Source organism: Emys orbicularis, chromosome 2 (assembly GCF_028017835.1).
Source record: "Emys orbicularis isolate rEmyOrb1 chromosome 2, rEmyOrb1.hap1, whole genome shotgun sequence".
NCBI lineage: Eukaryota > Metazoa > Chordata > Testudines > Emydidae > Emys > Emys orbicularis.
Window position 1 is genome coordinate 157,814,059 of NC_088684.1, and position 23,726 is coordinate 157,837,784.

At 40.0% G+C, this 23,726-nt stretch overlaps 1 protein-coding gene across 1 annotated transcript in view; it reads left to right on the forward strand.

The window, feature by feature from the left end:
• DNAH5 (dynein axonemal heavy chain 5) overlaps positions 1-23,726 on the forward strand; it is a 248,587-nt gene that overhangs the window by 119,494 nt on the left and 105,367 nt on the right. The window contains exons 43-49 of the mRNA XM_065398374.1: positions 369-476; positions 7,941-8,094; positions 11,965-12,111; positions 13,654-13,895; positions 18,306-18,482; positions 21,717-21,921; positions 22,446-22,588. Of these exons, the coding sequence (XP_065254446.1) occupies positions 369-476; positions 7,941-8,094; positions 11,965-12,111; positions 13,654-13,895; positions 18,306-18,482; positions 21,717-21,921; positions 22,446-22,588 (1,176 nt within the window). The remainder of the gene's footprint in view (positions 1-368; positions 477-7,940; positions 8,095-11,964; positions 12,112-13,653; positions 13,896-18,305; positions 18,483-21,716; positions 21,922-22,445; positions 22,589-23,726) is intronic.

Below are 23,726 nucleotides of genomic sequence, written 5' to 3' on the forward strand. Positions count from 1 at the left end.
GTGTTAATTGTCTGCTTCCCTATGTCTGCTTCCCTATGTCTATCCAGATTCTAGTGAAGGCCTATCACTCATTTATAATATCACTACAATCTGTACTTATGACTAAAATCACTGGGCATGTTTTGGTTATCTGATAGCAGTAACTTATGGCCATTAGGCCTACTTGCAATTTTACTTCTTCCGTCTCCGGTATATCTGGATTCTTTTCTCTGCATCATCTCACACACCTGGAAATCTAATTGGATTACTTCTGTGTTTTCAGTGATTTCTAGGCCCATGGTATAGTGCAGAGTTTGACCTTAAAGCAGCATTGGTTATGCTAGATTGCATTTGTCTTATTTTCCTCATGGTTTTCTAATTTTTGTTAGATTGATGAAGATGAACCCTTGTTCTTGAGTCTGATTGAAGACCTGTTTCCAAGTATACAGCTTGACAAAGCAGGCTATCCAGAACTAGAAGCTGCCATTAACAAACAGGTAATAATGCATCTTTTGATGCATGGTATTTTCCCAGCATGACAAAAGGAGTAGGAGAACCTGGTTGTGTGCAGAGTATAAACACAGTAATACATTAGTATAATCAAACTCTTTTGAAAATGAATAAATTCCATACAGGAAGAATAAGTTTACTGAGTGAAAATAAATATTGGATAGTAACATGCTAGTGAATCTATAGTACTGTTGCTTAAATTCATGAATGCTAGTTTCAATGACCTATAAAGTAACTCTTTGGAGGCTGACGTTTGTCATCCTTGTTCTCAGCCCAGAAGTGAATTGCTGTGGAAAGGCAGTTAAAAAATAAAACACCTGAGCACGGAAAGAATATTTTTCTCCAGCGGACATTTTCAGATGTTTCACTTCCTCTCAGATAACTCACACTTGTCATCTGTGCAGTCATCAATAAGAACTTTGCTGAGTAGCGTAAATCCAAATGAATAGCCAGGTTGAAGTTGGGTCCAATGCTGTAACTATTCCTCAGCTTCTTTTCTCAGCTGTTATTTGTCAAAACTTCCTGACTATCCATCTAAAATACTACACTGTGCATGAGAAGTACAGTTTCTTTACCAATTTAAATACTTAGCTATGCTCACCTAGTTATATTTGATACATGCATATGAGAGTATAAAGGTCAATTGGGCGCTCCCATAATACACAAACAAGAGGGCATTCAGTGAAATAAAGACAAGCTATTCATACAGTGGGAACTATTTTACAGTGTGTAATAAAACTTGTGAAACAGAAAATCATCAGATACTTTTGCCAAACAGCCTGAGTTTAAAACAGAACATAAGCTTGCATAAATGAGAATCTTTGGCTAAGATAAACAATTCCACGGGCTCTGACTGTTGTGCTTCAGAGAGGCTGAGTTTTCCAGTGGATAGATCAGAGGACAAGGAGACTAAAGTCCTGTTTCTTTAACATGAGCTTTTTGCTGGTTGGTTGTGACACAGGGCCAATCACTTAACACCTCTCTTTCTCAGCTTACTTGTCTGTAAATGGATATAATACTTATTTCTGAGGTGTGTTTGAAGCTTAAAGATCGTAGACTTTGAGATTCTTGCTCAGGGCAAAACTAATCACAAGTGCATATCAAAGGGAAAATGCCCATCCTCCCAAGTTCTGGTATTGTGGGGTAGAAAAGGGTGTTTCAAGTGGTTGAGAACCAAGTACTTTTATTCCCGAAATTACTAAAAAATTGTAGTTTTGTGAAACAAGAGATGGTAGGCCAGATCTTATAACTGTCTTTATAAATGCCAGTTTGGGGATGACACTCCCATTATTTAATCACAGGGTTGTTTTTTTTTTTTTAATGCTCTAGGGGACACCATGATTAAAGACAAATAATCACAATTAACTGATTATTTTATGATTCAAGGGAAAAATAACAATACAACAAAACAAATAGAACAGAAAAAATAAACAATGGGTACTTCAGATACAATCTCTTCTGCAAATTTCTTGGTAGAGAGATATCAACAGAGGTTACACCTTCTGAGAATGGGTCTACCCTGGTGGGAATGCTCTCCTCCAGGTAAACTAAAAGTGAACTACATTATTCCCCAACTCAGTAGTGAGTACAGTCTCAGTGTATCATAGATTACTAAAACGGGTTATAGTTGGGCAGTTCATGAATGGGCAGAGATATGTCATCTTTACTAAGGTTACATCTACACTGCCTGCTAGGGGCATGATTTCCCTTGCTCACATACACATACTCACACTAGCTCTCCTAAAGCTAGCATGAGTATAAATAGCAATGTAGCCAAGGTAGTACTGGTAGAGGCAGTGGAGGCATGGCTGAGCTATGTTGAATATAAACCCCCCTGAAACCAATGGGTATGTACTCAGCAGGGCTCAGCCATGCCTCTTCTGTAGCTACAATGCTGTTTATACTCACTCTAGCTCAATGAGAGCTAGTGGGCTATGTGTCCATGAGCAGGAGACTCACCCCCCAGCTCATAGTGTAGATGTAGCTACGTCTTAAGAAACTGAAGAGTTTTTGACTCAGTGACTTAAAAGAAACCATTCCAAGGAGCCATCCGGAGACAGGCAAATGAATGAATATTAAAAATCTTAAATTCAAATTAAATCGCACTATTTCTGTTTACCAAGATGAGCATAAGTCTCTATGTCACAGGATGGCTGGCTCTTTAATGGAAGTTGGGCCCAGCCTCACCTTCCAGCTGAAACGGATCAGCTAGGGATCAGGTGATTATAAAAGTCAGCAAGTAGGCCAGTTAGAGGGAGAGCTGCAGAGAACTGGAAGGCTCCAGCAGGAGACTGTGGTGCAGGTGTGGTCCATGTAGTAGGTCTGGGAACAGCATATGATTCTCAGGCAAGTGGCCTGTACAGTGGAAACCCATAGGGAATAGATAGATCCCTGCAGAAGACCCCAGATTAGGGTGAAGGAATGACTGATGTTTTGAAATAGTTTTATGTAGAAGAAATACAGTTGTAGCCCTAAGAAAAAGGGGCCCGAAGAACACTCTGGCATGGTGCCAAACCTTTCTGGGTGGGGAGAAAGGTCAGCAGTTTTATACCCCTCTTAAGGAATGCGCAGTCTAAACAATTGGGTGTTTAACAGAAGAAGCTGTTAGTATCTTAAGTTACAGTAGCATTCCAATTTCCCAGTAAAATCATTACAAGAAAATCTTAAATCTAATCCCTTGGCAGTACTTCTGCAGATTCCATCTCACCCATGAAACTGAAGTCTTAGTCACGTCATGTTGCAGAGGCAGTGCTGGCCTGGAAGGTTGCCACTGCTTTGTTCTTCTTGCTGCCTTGTTGCTGTTTGCTTGTTTGTAGTGATGAAATGAACAGTTTGAGCTGAGTTTATTGCTGAGAATAAGTGCTGTGATGATAGGAGCAGAGTGTTGCAGCTCGCTTTTTGAATTCAGAGACATTTACATGCTTCTTCCATAATTTCACAGGAGGAGGAAAATGTACTTCTTTCAGCCACTGTCACCATCTGGCTCAATATGCTTGTGGGCTGGTCTTGTTAGTATCTTCAGCTCATGAATAAGCAATCTGCTAATGCATATGCAGCAGGGTTCTAATTGCCATTGCCTTAATGGCAGTAAATCCCAGAATGTCTTTAAAAGTTGTAGTTTTAACTTTATTTCATTCAGTCCTTTTTCTGTGATATCTTTAGTTTCATCAGGTCTTAATAGGAGCTGAAATTCTATTTCAAATGAGTCCAACTCTCTTATTTCCTATATAAAGGTCTTTCATGTTTCAAGATATATTTTTTTTAAACTTAAAATATTCTTAGCATCTTTAAACTTGTAGAGTTATCAAATAAGGCATTGTCTCTTAATCTTTGGAGAGGGGGTTCTTGTCTTTTTGTGTTTGGTAAGGAGTTACATAAGCGTTCATTAAGGAGTGGCTGCAGTTGCTGGTAAAAATTATGTGCAGCTGCATGGTTGGCCTTAGTGTGGTGGGACTATACACTGTGATGATGGTAAGATACCCACAGCTAGTAAGTAATCAGATGCTGATAAGTCATCCTAATCACCCTCCAGTACTTCTAGGCCAGTCAGGCATTGGGTGAAAGTACAATAGTCACCCCTTTCTGATGCAACCTGTCAGGGCAGCCTTAGAACAAAAATGTATAACCCCCATCTCTATATTTTACCATTTCTTGGCCAGCATACTTTAGATAGTGTAGATATTGATGGTCAGATTTTTCAACTGCTTGATGAGGATGGCTTTAGAACTGTCATACAATGTGTGAATGTTCCAGGCACCAATTTTACATTTGCCACCAACGCGCAAGATACCAAAATGGTCCTTTAGCAAGATTTTGCTGGTCATTTCCCCTTCAGTAGCAGAGTGATCTTGGGAGACTTCAGTGCACAAGTAGGAAAGAATAATGACACCTGGGCAAGTATGCTTGGGAAGCTCAGTGTTGGGCAGAAGAACAGGACAGGCAGCAACTGCTGGAATTTGTGGCTGCCAATGACATAGTGATGACTCACTTGCTGTTCCATCACTCAAAGATTCACAAACAGGCCTAGTACAGCCCAGATGATTTCACTAGCACTATTATTGATCATGTCCTCCTTAATAGTCACTGGCAGTCAACAGTCATGGATGTACAAGTTTGCAGAGGTGCTGAACTTAATACCTATCATCAGCTTTTGCTGCCTCCGACTTTGAATGCTGCCAGTTAATGGGCCCAAATGGGTCAGATTAAACCAAAAATGTTTGTTACAGCTGAGTTATCAGGCAGCTCTCTGTTCTGAACTGTGTAAGGCCGTCAAAGCATTAGAGACCGAAGTATCCCTCCCTCCCCCATCTGATGAGGAATAATGTTGTTTCAAGTCATTAGTGCTGCCTGATGCCAACTCAGTGCTGGATTCCCTGCCCTTCAAATGCCATCCAGGGATCAGCGAGGAGATGCTCACTGCAGTCAAAGCTAGAAAAAAAGAGAGGCTACAATCGGAGTCTCCAGAAATATGTTTGTCAAGAACAAAAACAAAGGCTGAATGGGACAGACTTTGGGACATTGTCAAGTTACTGTATAAGAAAGATGAGGAATCCCGGTGATCATCTCAGGCAGCTAATTTAGAACAGGTTGCAGAAAGGCACAATCTCCGCACCCTCTGTTCAACTTCACAGTGTCTGTGAGGGAACATCACCCCAACTTGTCAAGTTAAATATTGAGGTGGCAGCATCAGCCAGAGTCTGCTGGATCAGTTCCAATGATGGGAAGTTCATTTCAAGATGATCTTTGGTTGTCCATCCCCCTGTAGTCCCTTCTCCATTTGAAGAGGGGCAAGATGTTACAGTAGAGCTGCCTTCCTTCAGCTGAGAGATCCGCATCACAGTCCATAAAGTCAAGTTTGGAAAGACACCAGAGGTTTGTAAGCTCATCCCTGAGTTGTAAAAGACAGGAGAGGGTATTGTTGTACTGTGGCTGCAAAGGTTCCTCCAGACCATAGGGCAGACTAATATTCCTGATGACTAGAAGAGGTCTAATCTGCTTGTGTTCAAAAAAGGGGTGATAAGGCTGGATGTAGCCACTATAGACAGTCCCAGGCAAGTTTTTTGCCTCCCTGTTAATGTCTTGAATCAGTGATGCACTCTGCGGCAAAGGTTGGGATACTCAGTACGGCTATAGACCTTGTCATTCCACTGTCAACCAGATCTTATCTTGAGAGCTTTTTGAGAAGATAGGTGCATTTAATAAGCCATGAGCTGCACTTTTTACAGACTTCCATCAGGTTTTGGTTCAGGGCATTGAGCAAGTTTGTGGGATCAGATGAGGTGACACAGTACCCCTGAGAAGATAGAATCATTGACAGAAGAGTTCTAACAGTGGAACTGTAAGCTGCATTTAGTCACTGGGAGTTTCCTATCTCCACAGGAGTTCGGCGAGGCTGTGTTCCACCACCATTGTTATTCAATATAGGCATTGATAGGTTGGTGGATAAGCTTCAGAAGGCTGGTGCCAGTGGTGATGGGCTGACCGCCATTCTGCATTGAGATCTCCAATATGGTAATGACATTGTATTGTTGGCTCAGTTGGAATCGCTGCAGCCGATAGCAGATCTGGTCAGGCAAAAAGCAATGCACATTGGTCTGGTTTTTAATCTGGATAAATCTGAGTCCCTGGCCATTAACATCAAGCAGCCTCCAGATCCAGATTATAACCAGCTCAATATTAACCCATCCAGATGGGACATCAGGAATGTCAAATACTTGGTAAGTATCAGGCAGTGATGGAGGAAGTTCAAAAGATGTGGATGCTTGTATAGCAGCAGCTGCCGCCATGTTTCATGTCCTTCAGCTGCCTCTGTGGGGGTGTGTGTGTTGTGACATCAAGCTTGCTATGAAGGTGCAGATCTATTGAGCCACAGTTATACCAGCTGTGGTATATGGAAGTGAAACATGGGCACTGAGGAAGGCTGAAGAATGTGGGATTGACATTTTTGATTCTCATCATCTCCACCAGCTGCTCTATATATTAAGTGGCAAGACAAGATGAGAGATGAGGATATTCGAAGCCAACAGCAACTGCTGGTGTTACCACTGGTTCAGTTTCAGCATCTTTTTTTTTGGCTGGACATATTATAAGAATCGAAGACCAACAAATTCTGAGGTGTGTACACCAAGGAATGCCACTATGCAGCTGGCAATTTTGTGGGTGCCAAAAGCTTTGATGGCACAATAACATTGCCAGTGATGGACACACTAAGTATCCCTCCAAACTACCTTAAGGACCTAGCCAGAGATCGATCCAGGTGGTGCTTGATCTGCAAGGGGGCCATGTCTCTGGGGGATGTCCCATTATGATGATTGTCAGATAACTAATTTCCCAATTAAATTCAATATTTTTATATTCATATGGTTTCTTCCATTAATGAGTTACAGCATCAAATGACCTTGTTGTATTTGTACATAAAATATCTTACTAGTCACATAACAAGAAGTTTTTATATGGATTTAGATGCAGCACATTTACAAATATACATCTCAAAAAAGCTTATGCCATTTTGATCATTTAATGAATAAACAAAAGTTTTCACCTTTTAAGTGGCAACATGGGGTTAGAAGTAACCAAAGCACTTCTCATCTCTATGTGTTCTCTTAAAAGCTAAGTGGAGACTTCAGACAATAAGACTTAAATCCTTTGTCTGGGTTTAAACTGAGGAAATGAAGAAAAGATGGGGTGAAAAGACCTCTTTTTGACTTGTTTTATTGCTCTGAAATCATATCCTAGGCATTATTTGTCTTGAACAGAGAATAACCTCACTTTCTTTTAAACAAGCTACCATTTATAGCATTTCAACTTGTAGTTCTATACAAAACATGAATCATAACTTAATTTTTCAAAATGTAGTATAAAAATAGTATAGGATGTTAAACCAAAATAATCTATAAATTTGCATTCCAGAGTTGGGGTAATAAACATCGTTTTTTCTTCTTTGACACTGCAGGAGCCTGTCATGTTGAGTAAAAAATAGATTTCCTCAGAATGTCCGTAGCTTGAACCTTTCATATAATTAAATAACTAACACGCTTATGTTTTTATTTGCTTATCACATTCTCCAAAATCATGTCTATGAAAATAATTGTAAGTGTCTGCTACAATGCAGTAAAGATGCAGGCAAGTTTGTAACAACCTAACATTACAAGAATAAATGATAATTCATTTTTTTGCATCAATATTGAAGTTTGCCCCTTCAGTATTAAAACTTCTTTGTTGTTGGAATTGTATGTTTTCCTCAAATCACTGTGGAAGGTGGGATACTGAGTTCCAGTGTGGAAACTGTTGTATTACTTGGCTTCAACCAGTGTTCTTTTAGAAGTACTGAAACTTAATACAAAATTAAATATGATCAGGAGCTTGTAATGCATCTATACCTTGAATCTGATTATCAAATTGTTCTGATGCATAAAAGAAGCAATAGTTTGGATTTATGTCAATATCCACAGGTTGAAGAAGCTGGCCTAATTAGTCATCCTCCTTGGAAACTGAAAGTTATCCAGCTGTATGAAACGCAGAAAGTAAGGCACGGAATGATGGCCTTAGGTCCTAGTGGGGCAGGTAAAAGTACTTGCATCCACACTCTGATGAAATCCATGACAGGTATGGAGCCATTTGTGTTATGTAAAGCAGATTTACAATTCTGTTATTCTTGCAAATACTTTACAATGTTTACTTTTACCAGAGGGGATAAATCATTGTAAGGATGAGGTTCAGTGTATGGTGCCCTAGCACACAAATCTTCATGACTGAGTAGTAGCAAGGGTTACTTCTCTAAATTTTATGCAGAATATTAAAACAAATTAAGAAGGAAAAACTGATAAATAAAAATAAATAAAATAAATCTTGGAGAAGATCTCATGTACTTGCATTACATTCAACTCACCAGTATGAGCGTCAGAGACTTTCATTTAAGAGATGTGCAAAATAAGGAACACAAAGGCTGGATGGAAGGGTGGGTAGGTGGGTGTATTGTCTCAAAGGACAGAGCTGAAGAAATGTTGAAGATTCCCTTAATGAGGAATAATTGTGGAAGATGATCAAACAGGCCCAATGCAAGGATTTTTAACAGCATAAGATGTTGTTCATCTTTGTCTCCAGAAATCAGGGCCGGCTCCAGGCACCAGCATTCCAAGCAGGTGCTTGGGGAGGCAATCTGCAAGGGGCGGCAGTCCGTGTGTTTTTGCCGCCCCAAGCAGCGCGCTGAATTGCCTCCATGGACGGCGGGAGCAGTCAGTGTGCCGTTAGGGCGGCACACGTGTTTCCGCGGTGGCGGCAATTTGGCGGCAGCTTCTATGTTCAGCTGCCCGCGGCGGCAATTCGGCGGCTTCTGTCTTCCAGCTGAAGACAGAAGCTGCCGCCGAATTGCCGCCGCCGCGGAAACGCGCGTGCTGCCCTAACGGCACACGGACTGCCCCCGCCGTCCGCGACGGCAATTCGGCATGCTGCTTAGGGTGGCAAAAACAGTAGAGCCGGCCCTGCAGAAATCTACCTTATTTTCTCATAGTTCTAAATTATGACCATTTTCCCTTCTTGCCCCCCATTTCATACTCTCAGGGTTCCATGTGTTGGCCATCTTCTTTCTAGTCCAAAGAAAGATTTGATGGGCTTTTGGATTCTGTGATCTAAAACTTTAATATTTGGGATGGAGTGGTATCTTTTTGAGGCAATTTTTCCCCATCTCCTGTAGCAAAACTAAGCATGTTGCTTCTGCAGCTTTCTCCATATTTCTTGTCCCTGGAAGGAACTGTCGAGCCAAGACTTCAAATCCAGGTCTTTGATATGGTAAATAAGAGCATTGTCACTAGACCTTTGGGCCTGACCCTCAATCTTATGTTTTAAGGACACTAAATTTCAGACCTGACCTCCAAGGACCAACATTTGTACAAATTGTGTCTTCAGTTCTTTAGGTTCACAAAAGCATCTCTTGAAAATGCAGTGAATTTCTACTTATAAATAGTGTAGATAAATACCTGGGTAACTTTATGCATGCACATACAGTTACTAGTACATAATGTAAATAGTAATGGTACAGAAATACTATCCAAGGCGTGCACAAAAGTAACAAACATAACCTAACACTAGTTTAATTCAAGAGTTAAATATCTTCTTTCTTATTCTCTATGCCAGTCGATAGTTATTTGTTGCTGTAGATGGCTTTGTGAGGCTATTTATTACCTGACTACTTCACAGCATTGGTTTTATATGATTCCTGTTAGACTTGCCAAGTTGCCTGTGAAGATATAGTGTAAAGGAATAGTTTTGAAGAGAGAGGACAAACTGTAATACACTTCCATGCAATATCTTGGTTCAGTTAAAGCCAGCATAAGATCAAAATAATCTAATCTTTTAATTTAGGCTCTCATTCAGAAAAGAACACAAAGGCAATATGGTACCTTCTTAGAGTTTTTTGTATGTTTCTGCAGAACTTTTTACTGAACATTGCCAAGATACAGATGATGCAATACATCTGTCAGTCTGAATATCTGAAGTAATAATGTCACAGATGACAGTATACTGCAGTAGTTTTGTCAGGTTATGATTTGCAAAACTGCATAATTATTTGCACAGCATTACAATTTTACACTTCTGGGCACTACTGGTATTTAAAATGAAAAATTTCCTTCTTGCAATAACAACAAGGAGTCTGGTGGCACCTTAAAGACTAACAGATTTATTTGGGCATAAGCTTTCGTGGGTAAAAACCTCACTTCTTCAGATGCATAGAGTGAAAGTTACAGACGCAGGCATTATATACTGACACATGGAGAGAAGGGAGTTACTTCGCAAGTGGAGAACCAGTGTTGACAGGGCCAATTCAATCAGGGTGGATGTAGTCCACTCCCAATAATAGATGAGGTGTCAATTCCAGGAGAGGAAAAGCTGCTTCTGTAATGAGCCAGCCACTCCCAGTCCCTATTCAAGCCCAGATTAATGGTGTTAAATTTGCAAATGAATTTTAGTTCTGCTGTTTCTCTTTGAAGTCTGTTTCTGAAGTTTTTTCATTCAATGATAGTGACTTTTAAATCTGTAATAGAATGACTAGGGAGATTGAAGTGTTCACTTACTGGCTTTTGTATGTTACCATTCCTGATGTCCGATTTGTGTCCATTTATTCTTTTGCGGAGGGACTGTCCGGTTTGGCCAATGTACATAGCAGAGGGGCATTGCTGGCACATGATGGCATATATAACATTAGTAGATGTGCAGGTGAATGAGCCCTTGATGGTGTGGCTGATGTTGTTGGGTCCTCTGATGGTGTCGCCAGAGTAGATATGGGGACAGAGTAGGCAATGAGGTTTGCTACAGGGATTGGTTCCTGGGTTGGTGTTTCTGTGGTGTGGTGTGTGGTTGCTGGTGAGTATTTGCTTCAGGTTGGGGGGTTGTCTGTAAGCGAGGACTGGCCTGCCTCCCAAGGTCTGTGAGAGTGAGGGATCATTTTCCAGGATAGGTTGTAGATCGTGGATAATGCGCCGGAGAGGTTTTAGCTGGGGGCTGAACGTGATGGCCAGTGGTGTTCTGTTATTGTCCTTGTTGGGCCTGTCCTGTAGTAGGTGATTTCTGGGTACCCGTCTTGCTCTGTCAATCTGTTTCCTCACTTCCCCAGGTGGGTATTGTAGTTTTAAGAATGCTTGATAAAGATCTTGTAGGTGTTTGTCTCTGTCTGAGGGGTTGGAGCAAATTCGGTTGTATCTTAGGGCTTGGCTGTAGACAATGGATCGTGTGATGTGTCTTGGATGGAAGCTGGAGGCATGTAGGTACGTATAGCGGTCAGTAGATTTCCGGTATAGGGTGGTGTTTATGTGCAATGCAAGTCATATTTTTAAAGGTCCATTTTCTATACTTTACTCAGGATTATTAGAGCTAAGATTTTGTTACATCTCTACTGCTGATCAAACATTAAACATTTTTGGAAAATGAAACATAGTCTTGTATTAATAAAGGGATTTTAAAGGTCAGATGCTGGTGATATAAATGCATTCCCTGTGGCTGCTTGAGAAGTTCTGTAATCATGCAACTACAATTTAATTGGGTTAGTCCAAGGCGAGCAAGAACGTATCACAGAAAATGAGGGAATGTGGAGAATAAAGTTTCTGTGTGGTACTCCAAGCACAAGATATAGAAAAGTACATTGAAAATTAAAGGCTTTGGAGCTATGTAGTTTAAAGAATCGCCACCTTAAATAAGGCCTTAAATACATGTCATCATGTTGTTGTGCTCTCCTTTACTTGTCAATGCACGGATTCCCCTTTTACATCATGCATGGACAGAATACTTTATTGTTAATTTTTTGACAGCTCTAATTATCAATTTGGTGTACAAGAAGAAATGAATTTTCGAAGTATTCTTGCAGTTATGATAGTAGTAAACCACTAACAGCCATATAATTTTGTGTGGTAAGTTAGTGTAATACCGTACCATGACATTTGGCTTGAAATACCAAAGGTTGACAGATTGATTTCACCTTTGCAGATTGCGGACAGCCACACCGTGAAATGAGAATGAATCCCAAAGCTATCACAGCACCTCAGATGTTTGGTCGCCTTGATGTAGCAACCAATGACTGGACAGATGGGATTTTCTCCACTCTGTGGAGGAAAACTTTGAGAGCCAAGAAAGGTAAATCACACAACCAAAGCATTAATCAAAAAGCTGTTTTCAAGCAAATAACTAATATGGTTTCAAAAGTAAGACCTCCTTGCATGGAGAGATAATAATCACTACTCAGAATGTCAAGTATCAGAGGGGTAGCCATGTTAGTCTGGATCTGTAAAAAGCAACAAAGAGTCCCTTGGCACCTTATAGACTAACAAACGTATTGGAGCATAAGCTTTCATGGGTGAGTATCCACTGCGTCTGACGAAGTGGGTATTCACCCATGAAAGCTTATGCTCCAATACGTCTGTTAGTCTATAAGGTGCCACAGGACTCTTTGTTGCTTTACTCAGAATGTGTCATCTTCAGGTTGCAAAATGGCAAATTCTATTCCACTAATTTTTCCAATCCTTTTTTTGAAGGATTGGTCATAGGATTAAAGAGGAGGTATCTTTTTGTGTAATTTTACACCTGCTGCTGGACGTTAAGGGAATGGCTTTGAAAAACTTATAGGGAAGAACCCACTCTGCTCCTTTCTGTGTTTGTGTACCCATGTTAACAGGCACTTGGGATTTCAGTGTGTAAAGGAAACAAAGGAAAAAACGTTCCTTGTCACACCATCCATTTTTAGGCAGAAACATTCATTTATTTCAAAGGAGACTTGTATTTAGCCCCGTATTATGTATAAACTTGTTGTATATTACTTTACTTGACTACTCAATGTTCTAGCTCAAAAACTGGGTAACTGGTGACTACAGTCAGGTAGTATTTGGCTATTGCGTAGTCATTTCTCTATTGATAAAAATTGTAAGTAGTGATCAGACATTATTTAAGATAAATTACTGTAGTTGAAATTTGGTAATATTGTCTATAGATTAACTGGCCTAAAAAGACTTCACAATATTGAAAATGGCTCCTATCTAAGACTGATTATTGTGCTTCTGCAGGACAAAAACCAGTTGAAATAAAGACCGATCCAACTCCCAATAAAGTAGATGGAAAAATGGCCATAAACTCCAATGGGAGCTGGATCAGAACGGTAAAAGTTAGTGTAAAACTACATGAAATTGTGCCTAACGATTTTCTGACAACTTCTATTAACTATATTTCCTACTTAGTTTAGGAATTCTCGTTTGAGCTTTATCAAAACCTTTGGAACCAGAAGATTTGTAGGGTTTTTTTTTTTTTAAAGTACAGAATTTCTACCCTGAGTTTTGATGATTTAATTAAATGGGAGTTTATATGAAGAGCTAAAATTCTTAAGATGGGAGATAGTAAAAATTCATGAAGCTGTTGACCAGAATGTTACAAGCATTACCAGGTGTTGGGCAGATATTGCTACCTTTATGTGTTGTGGGACAGATAAGCATTTGGATATGGACAACAACAGATCAAATGCTTTATTTCAAACTGGTAGAAACAAACTGAATTGATACAGTTTCTTTTGTATTTCTTGTTGTTACAACAATTAGATTTAGTGTGCAATATTCTGTACAATAAAGTGTAATTAGTTAATACTTGTGAGACCATACGTTTTGCTTCATAGACATGTTCTTTGGATTGCAGGTGAGCACATCTGGATAGTCCTTGATGGTCCTGTTGATGCTATTTGGATTGAGAACCTGAACTCTGTACTGGATGATAATAGAACCCTAACACTAGCTAATGGAGACCGTATTCCGATGGCACCAAACTGTAAAATAGTGTTTGAGCCTCATAATATTGACAATGCTTCCCCTGCTACTGTATCAAGGAATGGCATGGTTTTCATGAGTTCATCAGTTCTCAACTGGAGCCCTGTTCTTGAGGTATGGTCCACAATAATTAGATGATTCGATATATTGATAGAAGTTTATCAGTTAGGTATATTTAATGAGTGTTGAATACCAATGATTTTCAAGTAGCGCATTGTGCTTAGGTTATAACTTGGGGATACTCATTTTATCCAGTATATTTATTCAGTTGAAACACTATGTAAATGCATTAATTGTAGTCTGTCTTAGACATACTGCCAGATGATCATTTAACATAACTATGCCCCAGGTGGTGGTACTGAATACTGAAAGATTTAAGTCTTTAGAAGCTTGGGTGGTCTATTACACTTTCCACTTTTTCATTCTGGAATTTCAGTCTGTGTTTAAGAATATGGAACCTAAAGCCAAATTCCTAAAGCTGTATTTAGGCTCTTAAACAAAGGGCCTGATTTTCAAAAATACCAAGCACCCAATAGCTCCTAGTGCAGTGAATCTACTTCAGATAAGATAAGGGTTGGGGAAAGGGCACCATGGATATACTCTGTGGTGCCATGTTCCTCCATGTCTTCCTGTTCCCTCTTCAACTTCAAGACAAGTATCGCATCAGCCCACCTAAAGGACCTTTCCCCCTTCCTAGAACTAAGGGTAATGGAACCAGTACATTGGGCTCTAACATTTCCTCTGATTTATCCACAGAATCTCTAGTACCAGTATTAGCTAATTGACAAAACAGGTATTGTTTGTCTTAGGTGTTCCTGAAGGTTTTGATATTGACCATAATTACATTGAAGACCAGGAACTTATTTGTATTTAGTCTTCAATGCTTTACTTAAAGCCTTACGTGCAGGAAAAGGTTCACAGCACCCTCTTAATGCTTCCGACACACAGTTTGGAAATAAGGTTGAAGAGCTCGTTGATTCCCTTTGGAGGTTTGTCAACTCAAATCAAAAGAGGGAGAGTCAATCTTCCCAACAGGGAAAACTTGACAAGATCCAAACTCTGATTTGTATGGTGTCACAGAACTGTTAGCCATTCAGTTAAATAGCAATTCCTGGATGTGTGAGTCTCCATGTGGAGAGTTAACTCATTGGGCAAGATTGCACAGGAGAGCTTCAGGGGTTACTTTTAACATGCTGGAATCGTTCCCAACAAGAAATGTGGAGGGAAGTGCAGATAACATAGTGATCATTTCATTGTCCTGATGGAAGCAAGAAGCCCGTGTGATTTCTGGATCCTCCTTTCACAGTCTGGACCTCAAACTCCTGACCATGGATGATGGCCTCTTAGGGAAGATGAGGTCAGAGGGCTCAGAGCATTAATTTATTACATATAAGGACAGTCCAGCCAGGCCTTCTGGACTGAGGATCACCTAATGAAGTAGCATATCCTGATCCAGTCCAACAGTGATATATGTAAACTGGCAAAGTGGCACTGACAGCAGGTCTAAACATAAAACCAATGCACTTCATTTCCTGTGCACTTAATGTACATACATTAAAAGCAACAGAGAGTCCTGTGGCACCTTTAAGACTAACAGATGTATTGGAGCATAAGCTTTCGTGGGTGAATGCCCACTTCGTCGGATGCATCCGACGAAGTGGGCATTCACCCACGAAAGCTTATGCTCCAATACATCTGTTAGTCTTAAAGGTGCCACAGGACTCTCTGTTGCTTTTTACAGATCCAGACTAACACGGCTACCCCTCTGATATATTAAAAGAGGTTAGCTTAACAAATATATAACAATGTATAACAAAAGAGGTTAGCTAGTCTGTTCACAAATAGCCTGTAAACACTCGTAAACTGATCCTTAATCAAGAAGTTTTTATCTGATCATCAGGAACTTTGGCTATCTCCTGGTGAACATACACACCTTCTTTTGAAACATGAATTTGGCATCTTTTCATCAGGGAAAAATGATCACTGGGAATAATTGCTTTCTCTCACAAATGAAAATTTCCTTTGTATGTACATCCTTCAACTTCTGGGAAGAATGAATCAGAAGCTCAGATAGGAAGAAATGGCTATTGTATTCATTGTCCCCAAATTGGTCATGAGAAACAAAGCTTCAGACAATGGAACTCTTAATCCATCTTTTCAGTAGGAAAGGATCTCTTATCCCATTAGGATTACCTGATCCTATACCTTGACTCTTGATTAACAAATCCTAACTGAGATTTCTGCCAGGTTACAAGCGCCTACCATCCTGCAGAATTTCCACCCCTTTTGTCCTACCCAAGAGTATGGATCAGATGGTTCACAGCTGAGTCAGGAGAGGGAAATTAACCCAGAGACCAACAGCTGCAGAGTTATGTGGTATTATGAAGGCAAATTGATCCTAATCGCTGGTAGATTACCAGATTGGGGTGGTTCCTCAAGGCAACAAGCCTATATAAACTAACTGTTAAAACTATTTCTCTGGCCTTAGACCTGACCACAATATTACAAACTCTCATGACTCAGCCATTTGAACCAATGGCATCTATTTATTCTCCAGCACATCTATTTATACTCCCTTCTCTTTGTGTGCCAGTATATTTATGCCTGTATCTGTAATTTTCACTCCATGCATCTGAAGAAGTGGTTTTTTTACCCATGAAAGCGTATGCCCAAATAAATCTGTTAGTCTTTAAGGTGCCACCGGACTCCTTGTTGTTTTTGTGGATACAGACCAACACAGCTACTCCTCTGATATTTATTCATATTTTCTCTCCATAAAGGTATGCTTCCTAGCTGCAGTCAATCAGCACAACAGTCAGATGTCTCTGCTGTTAGTAGTCATGATTCTTGCTATATCTTCCAAGAGTATAGGGTAGCACTTCATGTTCTTGAGTCATTCACTGTCAGATTTGATTATTTTTTTCCATAACCAAATTAAAATTATTTTTCTCTATGCTCAAATCCTTCTTTATCCCTGAAGGAAAAAAGCATGGTATGTGCTAGATATAAGAGCTATTAAAATTATTATTAGCAGAACTGACACATTCAGGAAATAATACTCTTAAATGGTTTCTTTCCATTCTAAATCTCTTGGCCTGAAAACATCTGAATCTGCCATAGGTATTTGGATAGAGTACTGCATTGCTAAAGTATATACAACTACAGAAAAATTGATTCCAAAATGGAAAAAGTCCCATTTAGCTTTTTCTTAACTTATTGTAGTACTGTTCTGAACTACAAGCATCAAGTAGTGAATGCTGTATTGAGGTGTATTAAGGAGGGGTATGTGAGGAAAAAGAGAAATTAGTATCTGGAGAAATACACCTCTACCCCAATATAACGCAACCCGATATAACACAAATTCTGATATAACACGGTAAAGCAGCGCTCCAGGGGGGTGGGGGTGGGGGCTGTGCACTCCGGCGGATCAAAGCAAGTTCGATATAAGGAGGTTTCACCTATAACACGGTAAGATTTTTTTGGCTCCTGAGGACAGCGTTATATCGAGATAGAGGTGTGGAGCTTGGAGATGAGTCAGACTACACAAAACCAGGGCTTTGGTGAAAAAAATGGAACTTTGGCCAGCAATATTGGTGCACCAATTACTGTCAAACACAGGAAAAATGAACTTGCAGGATAAAAGAAGAAATGGCAGTAAACACAGGAAAAGCTGCACCAAAATAAAGTATACAAACAAAAGCCTCAAGACTATCCCTTGGAACTACAGACAAATATGGAAGATGAAAGTATTCCTAGTTGAGCAACTTGGGGCTTTGCCATCCTTTATTACATCTGTATTTAAAAGGCAGTGATAAGCATAAGTATTTCTCTAAAGCTCTGACCTGATGTATTGCATGTAGGGACATTCAAAAAAAGTGGATACTAAATTTTCTCCAATTTTGGCCTAGTTTGAATATGAGAGGGAGGGAGTTGAATGAGATACTATAGATCTGTTGGAATCAATTAGACATAGGGTAAATTTTTACTGCCAAGAGATAAACAAAAAATATCATTTTAAGACCGCATGATTGTCCTCTGAGTGGCTTCCAGACTTGCTCAGCTCAGTTATTTTGAACTTCCAAACTGGGTTCTGGGGGTAAATCTGGGTGGGTTCTGGTGTAGCATCTCACAAACATAAAAATTATTCAGGCTAAATTAACCCCTGAGTTCTACCTCTAACTCCATTTTTATATAGCCACTTTGCAGAGTTGAAATGCACTTAAAACAGCTATGCTGATTGAGAATTAAAGTGGAAGTTTTGTCTCATGAGCAGTGATGAATGACTTGCTGTGATTTTGGTCCAGTTCTGTTTTTTAATATGTGTGTGCAACTTCCACTGGGAGTTATACACATACATGAATGCAGAATTTGGCCTTCTGTTTGCATCACCAAAGAAAGGTGAATCTCAGTAAGTCAGCATGTCACCTGAGTCTGTTTTACTAAAATCTTGACAGCGTTTAAAAATATTTTGAAGTCTTGATTTGAAATTAAAGGATATTCCCTCCCTCCCCCCGTGGATAATAGGGCTTTCTGAAAAAACGTTCTCCTCAAGAAGCTGAAATTCTGCGTCAGCTGTACACTTCATCATTCCCAGAACTCTACCGCTTCAGCATCCAGACCTTGGAATATCAGATAGAGATGCTGGAGGCCTTTGTGATCATGCAAAGCATTAACATGCTGCAGGGACTTATCCCTCTGAAGGTAAGCTGGTCAATATTTTGCCACCTATTTATTCCGATTTACATTGTTTCGTGCTGCGTGGGTGCATATTAGAAAGCACACCAGGATATTTAGAGAAGAGACATTCTTGTGAAGATGTGGGAGCTTAAAATATCTTACATGTGAATACCTAATTTCTACTGGAAAATGACACTTAGGATGGTCCATATTTATTTCAGTATATTTATATAGTGCTTTTTCTGATATTTTTACAATGACAATTGTAAGAATTGTTATGCAGCATCAGACAGCAGTCACTCTAACTGGTGTTTTAATAACCGGAGTCACTGGATGACTCACAGAATGGATAATGGACTGCAGGGCATTTCACTTATAATTTCTTAAATGCAGACAAAATGTTGAATGTGGTGATCAAAAGTTAATGCTATCTGATAGATTTTTATTTGTTGTTATTTACATGAAATAAATTTTCCCTTGCACTATGTCTTAGAGGATGTGTTCAAAAATTGGCACTTTTCAGTAACCTTATTGGTAGACTGAAAAGGGCGGCCAAGGAGTAGATGTACATGGTGAACATTTTCATGCCAATACAGATGGTTTCTTGAGACTAGGTTTGAGGCAGATTGGATTAGCAGGGCAGTCTGGGGAAACTTGCAAAGCTAGTGCCCATGCTGCTGAATATTGACTTTATGGCTAAAGAGAAGATTTCAGTTTTCAGTGTTTAGATTTTCATTAAGACTATGTCTTCACTTAAGGTGGTGTGTAGTGTACAGATACTGTACTCCCCTAGCAAAGGTATAAATAGCAGTGTAGATGGTAAGGCACTTCTTAGGTGAGTAAAGACAGCCCAGAACTTTAGAATATATATATACCCTATGTACATGCCCAAGCAGTGCTTCCCCTGTCTATCGTGCTGCCAGAGACTTTTACTGTTGCATGTAACTATGTACTGCATTGTGGACGTAGATCACTTTTCACTGCGATGTGTAGCTACACGTACCCTACATATTGTCACAAGCATAGACAAGGCCTAAAGGTACTGGAATGAAAAAGGGGAATTTTCAAAATGTTCAGCACTGATCTTCCTGTGCTGAACATTTCTTCATTCAGTGAAGCCAATGTCAGTTTTACTGTTGATAACCGTTCCCATTGTTACCCAGTGTCAATGGCATTGGAGAAATCCAAGTCAATGCTGTGTAGAATTGAAATATAAAAGCAGGAATAGATTCAGCAGTTTGAACATTATCTGGGACATAATTCCACAGCAATGATACTTAATCAAGAAGGTGGAAATATTAGTCTTTATCAGCCTGTTTCCTGGTTTATGCAGAATTCTTTGACAAATGCAACACTTCATCATTTCCCCTTTGATCTATACAGTAATTACTAACCATCATTACAGCAAAATTCAAGTGTACACATGATGTCATAGTTATCACCATTTTTGGCAAAGGCTGCAGCCTAATTTCTCAGTTGGAGTCCCCTACTTTAATTTCATTACAGCCACATTTGAAGGTGCACTTTATTTCTTTGCTATTGAACTGCCAGTGCAAATACTAGCATGCGGCTGGCAAACCAACTGACTTGCTGTTGTTATCTTTCTGATAATAAATCGCTTCTTCTAAAAGTCGAATTGTTTCCATATTGTCAGGGAACTCTTGTAAGCAAACACTAACATTTGTGCAAAATTATTCAATAAGAATTTAATTAAAGACAAAATACAGGCCAATTTTTTATTTGTCTGGATTGCCTTGATGGAGGATACTGCAAAAAGACCAATGCCACACGTGACCAATTGCACTAGAACTATTCATATCTACTTATCCTTATGTGAAAACATAACTTTATTCATGTCCTTAAATGTAACATAGGGTATGTCTACACTACCTGCCAGATCGGCGGGCAGCAATCGATCCAGTGGGGGTCGATTTATCGCATCTAGTCTAGACACGATAAATCGACCCCCGAGCGCTCTCCCATCGACTCCTGTACTCCACCGCCGCGAGAGGCGCAGGCGGAGTCGACGGGGGAGCGGCAGCAGTCGACTCACTGCAGTGAAGATACCGCGGTGAGTAGGTCTAAGTACGTCGACTTCAGCTATGTTATTCACGTAGCTGAAGTTGCATAACTTAGATCGATTCCCCCCCGCTAGTGTAGACCAGGCCATATTTAGACTAAACACCTCTGGTCTAATACTCAGTACCCAATGGCATGCCCCTTAAGCTCAGGGCTGTCGGGACATTTATTGAAAAATACAATAATATAAGATAAATAAACTTACTTCAAAGCAGCAGCACTCATCCCTTCCACTCACTTTACCATGTGTAAATCAAACCCACCTCTTTACATGCATTGCCACCATATAAAAACCCTAATCTCAACAGACTCAGCCCTCCAACTATGCCAAGTCAAATAGATGAATTTAGCAGCATGCCTGGAAGGCAAGTAAATTTGGACCACGGAGGGAGAAGCATATGCCTCCTTAAAGAAAACTGCTTCTATGAATATTGTTCTTCCAGCGCCTCCTTTTTTTTAAAGGGGATCCAGCCAAAATTGTGGCAGCATAGCACAGGGAGAGGTGTGGTACTGCAGGCGGGCAAGACCCACAACATCTTTGGCTTTTTAAACTCTACCAAAATACAAATTCAGCCAGTGCAAGCCTCAGAGCACTGTTAACATATGCTGCCTCTGAGAGCCATCATTTAATTAGCGAGCAGTTGCATACTGCATCATGTTAATTTTCCATGTATATTTAAGAGATATACCCAGTAAGAGATCTCTTAAGAGCATTACGCTATAGGCATAAAAAATAATAGGTCTCTGCCCTAAGGAACCTTGAGTCTAAGGCCTGAATCCTGTAACCACATATCCATAATACAGTGAGACTACTTGTGTCATAGTGTAACCCATTCAACATATGTATTTGCAGAGTCGGGGCTTTAATGAACTAATAAACCAACTACTCATCTTTCCCTGGGCTTCTGGAGAGAAATAAGCTATTTGTTTGCTATGGGTTTTTTCCCGATGGCTATTTTTCTGAATTAGGGAAAATAAATAATATGACACAGTATGTATTGTATCTCTTCGTTTGTGTAATGGTTGCCCAGAGCATGGGTAGGGACACCTACTGAGACTTATGTAAATCAAAGCTAAAGGTTTTCAACTTGGACATATAAAGCAGAGTCTGATGTAGGAATTGTTTCTTGGAAAGGCCTTAAGCCATGAAAGTAGCTAAAACAATGCTTTACCTCTCAGGAGCAAGGAGGGGAAGTAACACCAGAGTACCTGGAAAGGCTGTACGTCTTCTCCATCATGTGGAGTGTTGGAGCATTGCTGGAATTGGAAGACAGATGCAAAATGGAGCACTGGCTTCGTAATCATAAAAAAATAAAGCTTGATCTTCCCCATATCTCAGAAGGAAGTGAAGATACCATGTATGACTACTATGTGGCAACTGATGGTTAGTAACCCACTGGCATATACCAGATAACATTTGAAGAGACATGATCTTGAAAGAGTATATTTCATAGAATTAATAGAGAAGGCACTTCAGGTTGTATACTTTCCCATGTTTCCTGACAATTTTTGTTTTAAAATCACGCTTAGTACTGGTTTTAATAAAGTTTCTCCCTGTTGCTGTAAGATACCAAAACAAGGGAAACTGACTACACAAGGAAACAGGGACTTTGTATCACAAAGTACTGTCAAATGAGCAAATGTAAGCAAGCTGGAAGGTGTTTCTCTCATCTTAAGTGTCACTTGTAACAACAGGTCATGTGGCCCTTCCCAAGGGTTTTTAAGAATACTCCTTGTGAAGTTAATTGCTGATCATCATAGTGGGTGGGTTTTGCCTGTGGGACCCACTGCCCCAGTCAGGGTAAGAGAACTTCATAGGTAACAATCCACTTGTACTACTAGTTGGAGAATGGGATAGAAGCAAATTCTTTGTAGCTTGGAAGTATTAATCTATTCTGTTCTGACTAGGTAAATGGATGCACTGGAGTACTCGTGTTGAAGAGTATGTGTACCCCACTAACAGCATTCCAGAGTATGGTTCCATCTTGGTGCCAAATGTTGACAACGTGAGAACAGCCTTCCTTATTGAAACAATTGCTGGGCAGGGCAAGGTATCATTCTTGTTTGTGTATGTCAATGATGTGATCTGCATGGGTGGTGGGGGAGTTAAATTATAAATGGCAACAAAATGGCAGATAAAATTCAGTGTTGATAAATGCAAAGTAATGCACATTGGAAACATAATCCCAACTATACATATAAAATGATGGGGTCGAATTTAGCTGTTACCACTCAAGAAAGAGATCTTGGAGTCATTGTGGATAGTTCTCTGAAAATATCCACTCAATGTGCAGCGGCAGTCAAAAAAGCTAACAATGTTGGGAACCATTAAGAAAGGGATAGATAATAAAACAGAAAATATCATATTGCCTGTATATAAATCCATGGTACGCTCACATCTTGAATACTGTGTGCAGATGTATTGCCCATCTCAAAAACGATATATTGGAATTGGAAAAGGTTCAGAAAAGGGCAACAAAAATTATTAGGGATATGGAACGGCTTCCGTATGAGGAGAGATTAATAAAACTGGGATTTTTCAGCTTGGAAAAGAGATGACTAATGGGGGATATGGTTGAGGTCTATAAAATCATGACTGGTGAGAAAGTAAATAAGGAAGTGCTATTTACTCCTTCTCATAATACAAGAACTAGGGGTCACCAAATGAAATTAATAGGCAGCAGGTTTAAAACAAACAAAAGGAAGTATTTCTTCACACAACGCACAGTCAACCTGTGGAACTGTTTGTCAGAGGATGTTGTGAAGGCCAAGACTATAACAGGGTTCAAAAAAGAACTAGATGAATTCATGGAGGATAGGTTCATCAATGGCTATTAGCCAGGTTGGGCAGGGATGGTGTTCCTAGCCTCTGTTTGCCAGAAGCTGGGAATGGGCAACAAGGAATGGATCATTTGATGATTACCTGTTCTGTTCATTCCCTCTGGGGCACCTGGCATTGGCCACCGTTGGAAGACAGGATACTGGGCTAGATGGACCTTTGATCTGACCTAGTATGGCCATTCTTATGTTCTTAAATAAAATGACCTCACCACACATTAAGCAGTGGGGGCTATTGTCTGGCTTGCAGGGAAGGGTGTGTGGGCCCTTTAGAGACTAGAGTGGAGTGATTTGCTGTGGCAGCTTGACCAGGTCAGTGTCCCATCCCACACCAGGTGACCAGAAGAGAGG